This window comes from Chlorocebus sabaeus, chromosome 12 (genome assembly GCF_047675955.1).
Source record: "Chlorocebus sabaeus isolate Y175 chromosome 12, mChlSab1.0.hap1, whole genome shotgun sequence".
In the NCBI taxonomy this organism is placed as follows: Eukaryota; Metazoa; Chordata; class Mammalia; order Primates; family Cercopithecidae; genus Chlorocebus; species Chlorocebus sabaeus.
This window is the reverse complement of record NC_132915.1, coordinates 100,862,207-100,874,447: the sequence shown is the minus strand read 5'-3', so window position 1 is coordinate 100,874,447 and position 12,241 is coordinate 100,862,207. Positions and strand designations below refer to the sequence as shown.

General features: G+C 43.5%; 1 protein-coding gene across 7 annotated transcripts in view; it reads left to right on the top strand.

The window, feature by feature from the left end:
- MAPKAP1 (MAPK associated protein 1) overlaps positions 1-12,241 on the top strand; it is a 273,571-nt gene that overhangs the window by 215,975 nt on the left and 45,355 nt on the right. For all 7 annotated transcript variants that reach the window (XM_008006232.3, XM_008006231.3, XM_008006238.3 and 4 more), the window contains one exon: positions 11,861-12,001. In XM_008006232.3, the coding sequence (XP_008004423.1) occupies positions 11,861-12,001 (141 nt within the window). The remainder of the gene's footprint in view (positions 1-11,860; positions 12,002-12,241) is intronic.

The following is a 12,241-nucleotide window of genomic DNA, read 5'->3' as shown; positions in this document are numbered from 1 at the left end:
CCCTTACTCCTCTCTGATCACTGATTCCCCTAAATGGATTTGCCAAGTCCCACACTGGACTGTGACTACCCCTCACACTGGAGAGGAACCTGGTCTGAGTCCCCTCTTCATCCTGGTGTCTGTGGCCAGGCCCGGCTCTTTCTCCCTGATAGAGTGAGCCTCCCGAACCCCTCACATCACCAGGCTTCTCACTGGACCAAGTACAAGATGGCTTTTAAGGAGAACTTGGGTTTGAATAAGTATCTTTAAGGGTAGGGGTTTCTTTGTTGGACTACCACCACCACTACTAAATAGAAACGGAGAGAGGGAAGAAGCAGCTGTAGAAAGAGGATGAAAATCAGCTTTATCCTGGTGTGCTTCCGACCCTCTTTGTGATGCTTATTTATAATGGGCTGATTCTTCCTCCTGTGTGTGCTCTTTGCCAGCTCTGGAGACTCCCTGGTAGTTCCGCGCTGCTTCTGGAGGCTTTGCCTCCTTCAGTTACAAATTACTGATCTCTCCAATTTCTATCATGTGACTTAAACACCTCCTTTATTATACCACAACAGCAGTCTTCAAATACACAAGAAAATATGATTATGCAAATAAACTCTTATTTACAAATGAAAGTGACTTGTGATGTTCGTTTTACATATTTTAGGTTGAGTTATTGCTGAAAGCCAGTCACCTGTCTGGCTTTAGCGGGGAAGTCTTTACCATAAGGAATTTTTTGTAGGGTGAGGATTTTTATCCAAGTCGATATTGCATAATAGCTCCCTGTTTGCTACACGCTATTAGAATTTAAATGAAACAGAAACATTATTCGCCACATAAGAATACCTGTGAGTCCACGTCTTCCTCTCTGGTTAATGTGGGCTGGTTGGCACTGTAAAGGCAGGATGTTTGGCACCACTGTGTAACCTTGTACAAGTCCTCCTCCTTTGTGGGCCTCATTTCTCCTGCTGCAAAATGTGATGGTAATCCCTACCCTGTAAAGTTGTTGTGAGGCTTAAACCATTGAAACAAGTCGATGAGATTGTGTACAGTAAAAGCGCAGAGTGAACTGCAGTGCACTATACAAGTGTTCACCATTACTGAGTATCTCTGCCTGAGACTCAGAGGCCAACCAACTGTCACATACACCATAGCTAGTCTGAGCATGTGTGTGGTGACCCTTTCCCTCCCTGTGATTCCTGTTTTCTTTCCCTCTAGTCCCTTAGACTTCCCACAGGCCCCTCTGGGCATTGGCCAGCACCAAAGGTAGCTGACACCTGGGGCAAAAAACTGTGCTGACCTGTCTTGAAGCAAACTTGTGCCTTGTCCACAGCTACTTTTCAGTAGTGAGTGTCTGAACTGTGCTGTGTGGGCTGAGAAGTTCCACATTATTTGTATTTTTCACTCTCTTCTTTCTCTAAAAGTTCCGCCCTTTCCATTTTATCATTAGGTAGTAATTAGTATTCAAGGGAAATTGGTCTTAATATATTAAAATTGGTTTAAGTGCATTTAGACCTGTACCACAGCCAATGTCTTATTGGAAAATGTAATTGGGGACTCTGTGTATGTAATTAATTGAATTACAATTAAGAACTTTCATTAAGCGATACTCTGGTACATTAGAGCAGTAAGGAAGCATGTTTGATGAGCCACAAACCCTGTCTGGGCTCTAAGTGAGGGCATGGAGATTTGCATCCCTCTGATAGGCTCCTGGCCCCAGAATTCGCCCTGAAGGTCCTGACTAATGGCTTGGTAATGCATCAGGTGATATTTCTGCAGTGACTCTGAATGGGAGGTGGGATTCTTCCAGCGGATGTGCCCTCATTCTCTGACTCTCAAGTCAGGGAAAGGGACACCTTGGTGTTGATCAGATGTTACAGTTCTTAGATATTTTGCCATGTAAATTGTCAAAAATGCCATGCTCCTGAGAAGACCCCATTACTTTTCCTGGGCTTTGAACGTGGACAAAGACATGTTGAAGAAAGAAGAAATAATGGGAATTCTGTCCAAGCAAACCCATGATGAACCATTTGTCCAGACCCTTAAATGGTCATGCTTCATCCTGTAAAGGGTATTGGATTCACTTTGGACACATATTTGTTCATGCATTCCCCAAATATTGATTGAGCCCTCCTCTGGGCCAGCCACTGTGCTGAGACTTAGCCCCACGTTATGGAGCCCACAGTTATGATCAGTGCTACAAAGGGTAGAAAAGAGTGCATTGCAGGGAACCAGAGCAGGTGAGAATAATAAGAGAAGGCTTGAGTCAAAAGAAAAAGGAGATAGTCCAAGAATGAGTAAGAAAAGAATGTTCCAGGCCAAGGGACTGCTCGTCTGAAAGCTTTGAGATGAGAAGGAGCTTGGGGTATTTAGGAATGAATAAATGGAATGGAATGAGGGAGAGTGGGCTGAAAGATGAGACTGAGGGATAGCAAGGGTCTAAGATGCAGAGCCTTGTAGGCCCACCTTCCATGATCTGCTCTTTTTTGAAATTCTACAAACCTGAAACTGTTTCTTTCTGACTACCTCATAAAACAAGATTACCTTGATTTATTGAAGGGGGTCTGAAATCTCCATGTGGAAAGTCCTCCAGCCTGGCTGGCTGTGGCTCCAAGAGTTTAATCAATTAAGCACTGACAGCAAAGATCCTTACCCCGGTGGTAGCATGGCAGATTCTAGTGAAGGGTATATCCTACTGCGTGATCCCGATGGCTTTAAAGAGATTACTGCAGAGCGGTGGGCAGGCGGGGGGCATGAACGTGTGTGTGCGCTATAGTATATCACCTATTGATTGCTTTTTAGAGACCAGCAAAAATGACTAGTAGCCAAAGGGAAGTGTTTAATAGAAGAGAAGTTTTGGGCTTATGAGGCTTTGGGGACTTAAAAGGCCTCTGGAAAAAAAAATGTGATGGATGCAGAACGCTAAGGAAGAGTTTTCTCTGTGACTCACTTATGCATCCAGCTTTGAGTCTTACCGAGGGAGTGGATAGTTAGGTTTTATCCCTGATTCCTTTGCTCTGGCACAGCCAGGCATGACTGTGTTCTCGTTAGATACCATTACAGCCTATGGAGTTACATATTTCCAGCCCATCTGAAGAACATTTTTATTCATGGAGGTTATGTGGTGGTTAAAGGTGCAATTTTGGAATTAGACTTGGGTTCAGTTTCTAGCTCCAGCTTGTACTGTTTGTATGGCTACCGTAGCAGAATGACATTCTGAGCCTCATTTTTCTCACCTGTAAAAAGAGGATAATATCCAACTTAAAGGGGCATTGGGAAAAATGGAATGAGATGACATCTTCAAAATGCTGAGCATCGTGTTGGCATGCTTTGGTAAGCACTCACTGTGTGTTAGCCATCCTCACAGTTGTTCAGGCAGAACCCCTGTCCTCGACAAACCTAGTCTGTTGGCGAGTCTGAATGGAAAACTAGGAAAGGTATGTTAGGTGCTCTTAGCCAAGATAAATACAAGGGGTGGTGTGCAGACCTCAGGTACTGTTAATGGTTTACCTGTATTGCATCAAACTTCACTCGTTCCATCAGCAGCATTTATTGAACATCTACTGTGTGACCATGTGCTTTATAGAATGGGATGTTCCTGCCCTCAGGCTCCTTGTCCAGAGGGGAGTGCAGATACTTACCATGTAAGAGACTTATCAGAAGAACCTTCAACAAAGGGCTATAGCGCTTCAGGAGAGAGACAGGGGAGGTTCCATTTGGACTAGACCTTGAAGCATATAAATTTTAGAGCATAAAGGACATCTGACCAAATGGTAGAACCTGAGCAAAGTCCAGTTTGGCTGAAGCAGGGCTTCTGCGTGGGGAGTAGCAATAAGACTTCAAGATAGAGTGGAGCAGAAAAGGGTTTATGTACTTCTCACTGTCAGTCACTTGTACTATTTTACTTAATTGTGTGCCAGGTCCTGAGCTAGATACTGCTCCACTTTTGAAGAACCACTCCTACCCCCACCATTTTCTTTTCCACCATTCCGCTTCACACCCTGTGCCAAAGGCAAATACTTGGTGTTCCCTGTGTATGTCCTCATGCTTTGTGGACTTTATGTTTTTTCCTATACTGTTCTTCCTGTCCTCCTTCCCATCATCTGGGAACGCTGCCATCCCCCTAAGTTCTGGAAGCACTAGCACAGCACCTGGCATATGGCTGGTGCTAAGTAACTGTTTGCTAGTCTGGAAGGAACAGTCAACAGAATTGTGCTATGGACACAGGTGAGGATGTAACAGAGGCCATAGATCTTCCAATTGAGTTCTAAAGTTGGCATAGATCTTTATAGAGAAGAGACACTGAAGTTGCTTTAATTTATAACTAGATTGGGGCCTTTTAGACTTTGTGTAAGACTCCTTGAACCGCAAAATGAATGTTAAAGTCCTGTGCAGTTTGCATCTATGAATACAAGGAATCTTCTGGTAACATACAGTGAGTTCATCTGAGCTTTGATTTAATGATTAGTCCTATTTGTTTGACCTCTAAGTGTCTCCCTCAGTTCCAATTAAATCACATATATGAAAACACTTTTAAACTATAAAACAGTATTTATAATTAGCCTTGGTCTGATCACCTGAAAGTAAACCTGTTGCTATTATGTGTGTGCAGACTTGGCAGCTGTGTTTGTTGTCAGGTTGTAACACATATACACAGCTATAACTGCACTTTTGTTTCCCATTATTATCGTCCAAATAGATATCAGGGGCAATGAAAACATGGCATTATAACCAATAAAGTCAGCAGTTCTCAAACTTTTTGGTCTTAGGACCTCTTTATACTCTTAAAAGTCATTGAAGACCCCAAAGAGCTTTTGTTTTGTTTTGTTTTGTTTTGTTTTGTGGCGAGGTGTTGCCCTGTCGCCAGGTCTCGCCCAGGATGGAGTGCAGTGGCAAATCAGCTCACTGTAGCCTCAAACTCCTGGGCTCAAGGGATCCTCCCACCTCTACCTTCCGAGCAGCTGGGACTACAGGTGTGCACCGCCATGCCCAGCTGATTTTTTTTCTTTTTTAACTTTCAGTAGAGATAAAGTCTCACTATGTTGCCCAGGCTGCTCTTGAACTCCTGGCGTCAAACAGTGCTCCCGCTTTGGCTTCCCAAACTGCTGGTATTACAGGTGTGAGGCACTGCACCTGGCCAAGCTTTTATTTATTGAGTTATATCTATTGTATTAAAAATAAAAATTGATTAATTTAAAAATGTTTATTGAGAAAAACAGTAATTTCATTAATGTTAATGACAGTTTTGTTTATGTTTTGGAGTTTTTTTTTTTTTTTTTTTGAGATAGGGTCTGTCTCTGTCACAAGGCTAGAGTGCAGTAGTACAATCACAGCTTACTGTAACCTCCACCTCCTGGGCTCAAGCGATCCTCCCACCTCAGCCTCTCCAGTAGCTGGGCCCATGGGAGCACACCGCCAAGCCTGGCTACTTTTTTTTTTTTGTATTTTTTGTAGAGATGCAGTTTTGCCATGTTGCCCAGGCTGGTTTTAAACTCCTGAACTCAAGTAATTCACCCGCCTTGGCCTCCAAAAGTGCTGGGATTATAGGGGTGAGCCACCATGCCTTGCCCAAATGACAGATTTTATGAAAAGTAATTATTATTTCTTTTAAAAAAATTTTTCTGAGACAGGGTCTCACTCTGTTGCCCAGGCTAGAGTGCAGTGGCGTGATCACAGCTCACTGTAGCCTCAACCTCCTGGGCTCAAGTGATCATCCCACTTCATCCTCCTCAGTAACTGGAACCACAGGCACCCGCCACCACAACCAGCTAATTTTTGTATTTTTTGTAGAAACAGAGTTTTGCCATGTTGCACAGGTTGGTCTCAAACTCCTAGACTCAAGCAATCCACCTACCTCAGCCTCCCAAAGTGCTGGGATTATAGGCATAAGCCACCGCACCTGGCCTGAAATTTTCTTTCTTTTTTTTTTTTGAGACGGATTCTTGCTCTATCACCCAAGCTGGAGTGCAGTGGTGCAATCTCAGCTTTCACTATAATCTCCGCCTACTGGGTTCAAGCGATTCTCCTGCCTCAGCCTCTAGAGTAGCTGAGATTACAGGCATGCGCCACCATCCCCAGCTAATTTTTTGTATTTTTATAGAGATGAGGTTTTACCATGTTGCCCAGGGTGTTCTCAAATTCCTGACCTCAAGTGATCTGCCCACCTCAGCTTCCCAAAGTCCTGGGATTATAGGCATGAGCCACTGCACCCAGCCAGGCCTTAAATTTTTAGTGAAAAGAGTGTCATTATTTTATCTTATTGCAAATTTCTGTAATGTCTGGGCTTATAGAAGACACCTGGATTTTCATATCTGCCTCTGAGTTCAGTCTGCTACAATACATTGCTTTGCTTAAAGTATATGAAGAAAATTTGGCCTGACCCAGATATGTTGTTGAAAAAGGGAAGAATATTTCAATAGCCTTTTCAGATAATTGTGGTTATTAATTTTTGTTACTATACCAAAACTCAAATGGTTTCTTTTTTTATTTGGTTCTTGTTTTTTTGTTTGTTTGTTTTGTTTTGTCTTGTATTTTGAGACTGAATTTCATTCTTGTTGCCCAGGCTGGAGTGCAATGGCGTTAATCTTGGTTCCCTGCAACCTCCGCCTCTCGGGTGTAAGCGATTCTCCTGCCTCAGCCTCCCAAGTAGCTGATATTACAGGCATGTGCCACCACACCCAGCTAATTTTGCATTTTTAGTAGAGACGGGGTTTCACCATGTTGGTCAGGCTGGTGCTCGAACTCTTGACCTCAGGTGATCCGCCCTCCTCGGCCTCCCAAAGTGGTGGGATTACAGGCGTGAGCCACTGCGCGCAGCGGAGCTTTTTATTCCTTTGTGCACTTGTAAGAGAGTGGACATGAAAAAAGTAAGTCATGCCTTGCTGTTGTTACAAAAATAGTATTACAATTATGGACCCTGAAGGGGACTTGGGAATTCCCCACCACCACCACCATAGGTCGATTTAGAGTTTACAGTTATGCAACTCAACAGTCTGTTATAGTGCCGCTGCTGTAGGAGCGTGGTGAGGTAGGCAGGACAGGAACAGCCTTTAGCCACTTGAGGGAAGGGAAAGAAGGCACGTGGACTCCGGAATCCAACAGATCTGTCCCGGTTTCACCTTTCCTAACAGTGGAACTCTGGGCAAGGTTTTGACCCAGTCTTGACACTTTGAGTGAGAGTTTGAATCTCTATCTCTGAACTCTTATATTCCATGTTCTTTCTAATGTTATTAAGCCCCAAGGCTGCCTCCCAGCCCTTGGCTGCCTCCCAGCACCTTCTCTTTCTTGGCTGCAGGCCCTAGACTCCACCTGCCTCCTTCCTCAACTCCTCTCTGCTTCCCTTTGCCTGCTGTGGCCTCTTTTTGCCATTCTTCACTGAAGACAGGTGCCAGGCCTCATTCCTCAGTTCCCCTTTCCTGATTTTGTACTCCCGAGAATTAAGCTCCTTCCCTTCCTGGGTTTTCTGCTTGTCCTCCATACCTTCCTACCTTGTGATTGTCATTCTTCTGGAGCCTTGTCGTCAGCCCATTTGAGATGTGGTGCTCAAGTCACTATTAGGCCCCACCCCAAAATTTGATCTATCACAATACATCTTTGAGTTATTGCAGCTTGAGCATTTTGACACAATACATTATGGTAATCCATGGCATATAGAGACATTAACACTCCCGACTTTGACAAAATACATTGTGAAGTCTTTGAAGGCACCATAACAATTTATCTTGTCATTCACGAGGAGACCTAGTTCAGCATTAATGTAGATGAACACAGTGTGGCTTTTGTTTCATTTAATTGCTTGTGACCTTTTTAATTGCTAATTTAACAAAATACCAACGGGTTATATTTCAATTAAATTAACAGGCAGTAATTTTTGTTTTTTCAGTATGTTTATTTTTAAGATGTTCTGGTTCTCTCTACTTTTCACTTTGAGTTGCTAAAAATGTCTTCTCGGCCAGGCGCAGTGGCTCATGCTTGTAATCCCAGCACTTTGGGAGGCCGAGGCGGGCGGATCACGAGGTCAGGCGATCGAGACCATCCTGGCTAACACGGTGAAACCCCGTCTCTACTAAAAATACAAAAAATTAGCCGGGCATGGTGGCTTACGCCTGTAATCTCAACTACTCGGGAGGCTGAGGCAGGAGAATTGCTGGAACCTGGGAGGTGGAGGTTGCAGTGAGCCAAGATCTCATGATTGCAGCCTGGGCAACAAGAGCGAAACTCTGTCTCAAAAAAAGAAAGAAAGAAATAACACTGGAACTCCAAAACCAACAGTTGATCCCGTTCATCAGATAACCTCCTTTGGAGTGAGCAGCATGAACTGGAGGCGAGTACAGGACTATTCCTTCCCCACTCCTTCAGGTGCTGTTGTCCTTCTGATCATAAATGCAAACATGCCCCTTGTCGGCTGGGGCAAGGCTCAGAACTCCCCCAGGTACCCGGCGGACTTAAGTCCTCAAATGGGATACGAATTTACACTATCAGATAGTAGAAGGTCAATGCAAGAAGCATTAGTGGGTTGAGCCAGCTCCAGCTATGTAAGTCTTGTACAAAATTAATACAAGGATATTGACAAGCCTTGCTGGTTATTTCATAGCTTTAAGACCTCTACTAAAATCCTATCATCTCATCTGCCCATTATTAACATTTCAGCAAAATATAAAGTTTTCATTAATCTCCCACAGCAAATTTAGGAGTGAAAACTGGCACTTGTTTCAGCTTTTAGGACTACATTAGCTGGTGTATTAAACAAAATATGTCATTCTTCAGTAGCTTCTGTAAGAAGCTAAATCAATTTCCAGCCATATTTATGCACCACTTTATCTAAAAGCATCTGAATTATCATTTATAGCTAAGATGCTTTATTAGCAGCTGGCATTGAAATTGCTCAGTAAAAAATTATATGTCACGTTATAGTAATTTTTAAATTGGTTTTAATCCAACATCATAAAATGTAAAAATCTTAAGTGTGGGTTTTTTTTTTTAGTAATTGGCATTTTAGCATAATGAGCTGTTACCTCTTTCCAAATCAAATACCTGCAATATTTAGAAAACATTAATTAGTAAAGCAAACAGAAGTTCTTGAGCTCAGAGCTAAGTTGTATCTAATAGCATTTTCTCAGAAAAGATGAAATGATTTTTAAAACATTAAATGATTTTAATATTTTACCAAAATACTCTGTAATTCTCATGTATAAGAAGTTCTAAAGTAGAAATAAAACATGTTTTGACAGTTATGTTTCAGTAAAAATGAAGACTGGAAAAAGTGAATGATTATTCTAAACTCCAAATCCTAGCCAGCCTCTCAGTTTGGGATGTGGATATTACCCAGGAGAGAGTGGTAATCAGGATCATGGCATCTCTGTCCAAAATCACAGGCACTGCAAGGAAAGGAAACAGGCTACCCAGTGGCCCTTGGAGATGTGGAGTGAAGCTCTGCAGTGTCCTGGAGGTGTGATGTTGGTTAAGTCACTCTGTCTCTCTGACCCTCACCTTCCTGTGGACATGGAAGCTGGTATTCAGTACATGTTTATTGAACGCTTGCTTTATCCTCTGAGTGGTAGCACCGGCAGTGTCTGAGTTGCAGTGTCTGAGTTGCAGTGATGAGAAAGCAGTCCCTGTGCTCTTGGGGTTTACAGTCTAATGGCAGAGACTGGCAGTTACTCCTTGTGATAACTGTTCTGAAGGAAAATGTAGGGTACGGGGACAGAAGGAACCAAACTAGTGTCGGGGGCTTGCAGCCAGAGAAGTCTTCCCTGAAGTGTCACTGGTGCTCTGCTCTTCAGGAGGAAAACAGGGAGGGGCCGGGAGAGAGTGAGATGGGGAGAAGGCTGACCTGGGCAGAGAGGAGGACAGCATGTGCAAGATACTTTGAGATGGGATTCTGCCAGAAGCACTTAGTGAAGGGCAAGGCCTCCTCCTTACTGAAGGAAAGCACTATTGTGGGCGCTGGGATGGTCCAGGTTGGGAATTACTGTAGTGTTTGCAAATAGAACACAAATTTCCTAATAAATGAGTTCACTGTGAAAGCATCAGACACCAACTTTGACTTAAAATACTTGCCCCATAAACAGTAACTGTGGGAAGGAAAAGCTTATCATTGTCAGGCTACCAGTGGGTCACAAAATTTTCCAGTTTTATACCCAAATCTAGAGTTTTCCATTCCCCCAGCTCCGTCCCAAAAAGTTCTCTCTGGGTTTCCCTGTGGAACCATCTCTGAGTGCTCAACATGAGGCCTAGAGCACCCTGCTCTGGTCAGCCTCTGCGAGATAGGCTTCTCTCCTCCCAACCCACTCTACCCCCTGCACTGGTGATGGCACCAGCAGCTGCACCTGCAGAAGTCCACATTTCAAAGCCCAGGGACCAAGAGATAGTTTAACTTTGCTTAATGTAACCTTAGCATGTGACAGCCTCCCAAAGCCTCAGAGTTCTCATCTGTAATATGGAAAATTATAAGACCTTCAATGCAATAATGTGTGAAATGCTTAACACCAAGCCTGGCACATGGTAGGCACTCATATATACTAGCTAGTATTTATTTAGCAAAATTTAGTGAGAGCATACCAGTTGCCTTTACTGCTTGCGGAAGATATAAAGATGAGTAAGAAACTTTCCTGACCTTCACAGAGCTTCCAAATTAGGACAGAGCAACCACTAAGCAATTCTAGTGCGAGGCTGAATATAATCCAGTGTGATGCTAGAAGAAAAATAATCACCGCTCTTTTGAAGCATATGTATTCTTTACCTAAATTTTGATGTGAATGGCAAAAACTGAAATTCAGAGAGATAAAGTCACTTGCCCAAGATCATACAGCAAATTAGAGGCAGAGCTAGGAGTTGTAGCCACAACTATCAGGGTCCAGTATAAGCCAACTTTCATGGAATTCACTGCCAGTAAGGACCATCAGAAAAGATTTCACGGGATAGATAGAGTTTGAGCTAGCCTAGGGAGGGGTGGGGGGATTTCTACAGGTCTGGGTAAGGATGGGAGGGCTGTTCTAGGGCAAGGGCAGCACGTGAGCAAAGGCCCAGAATTTAAAACCCTGAAGCACTGTGCAGTCTGAGGGGTTTGAGAGGGCTGAGAGAAGGCATATGTGAGAAGTGAGAAGAATATTAGTATGTTTCAGGTACATTATGGGCTGCTGTGATTGTCTGGCTAAAAAAACGTGTTCTTCATTCAGGAGGCCATGGAGCCAGGGAAGATTTTTGAGCGCCAGGCTCCTTATCTGTCTCCAGTATCACATATCAGAGTGCTCAGCATGCACAGGGTGCTCTCAGAGCATTTGGTGAATGAATCAACGATCCAACCTTTAGCAAAACGGATCAGAAAGTCTGTGACTGCTGGACTGCAGTGGGGGAGCCTGGTGACCGGGAGGCCAGTGATGGGGCTGTCACACCCAAGCACCAGCAGGTGCCCCCTGAGCCAGTGGAGGCTGTGGGGCGCAGGGCAAGAGGCAGTAAAGAAGACGGTTTGGGAGTCTTGGAAAGGACAGAGATTCTTCAAGGAATGTGGATTACTTTGGTGATTAGGAAAATCACATTTGGAAAAAAAACAAGAAGCGTGATACGGCTAACACCACCCATGCTTTTGTGGTTTTGACTCACTCTTGTGGACTGAGCTTCCTGCTGAGAACAAGCAGGAATTTTTCTATCCTTGTATCCCTGCTGCCCAGCCAAGGACCTGCCATAGTGTTTGTGGAATTAATTGTTGAGTGATTAATATGTTACCATTCTCTGTTTACTGGAATGGCATTATTAAGTCATCACTCAGCCTTTTCTTCTCCAAATTAAATAACCCATATTATTTTAATTTATCCCAAAGCATTTTAAGCAGACACCATTTGCCAAGCCTCATGTATCTTTATGTGTTAAACTGCCTTTTCCTCCCCAGGTTCAAGGGCAGACGGGGTTTTTGAGGAGGATTCACAAATTGACATAGCCACAGTACAGGATATGCTTAGCAGCCACCATTACAAGTCATTCAAAGTCAGCATGATCCACAGACTGCGATTCACAACCGACGTACAGCTAGGTAAGTGCGTGAGCAGATGATGAGCTGGCTCGTCATGTCAGCAGTCAATGTAGGAATGGGGAAAGAAACAACATACAACTTTTATGTGACCTGAATGACTAAAGGTAATTTGTTTTCTGAGAAAATGTTTAAACAATGAAATTTGAAGTACATCCTTTTTCCCACTTGAGTGCTCTGTCTTGTCCTCTTTTTTATGAAGCAGAAGATTAGAAGTAGAACTAACTTGAGACTCTTTTCAAA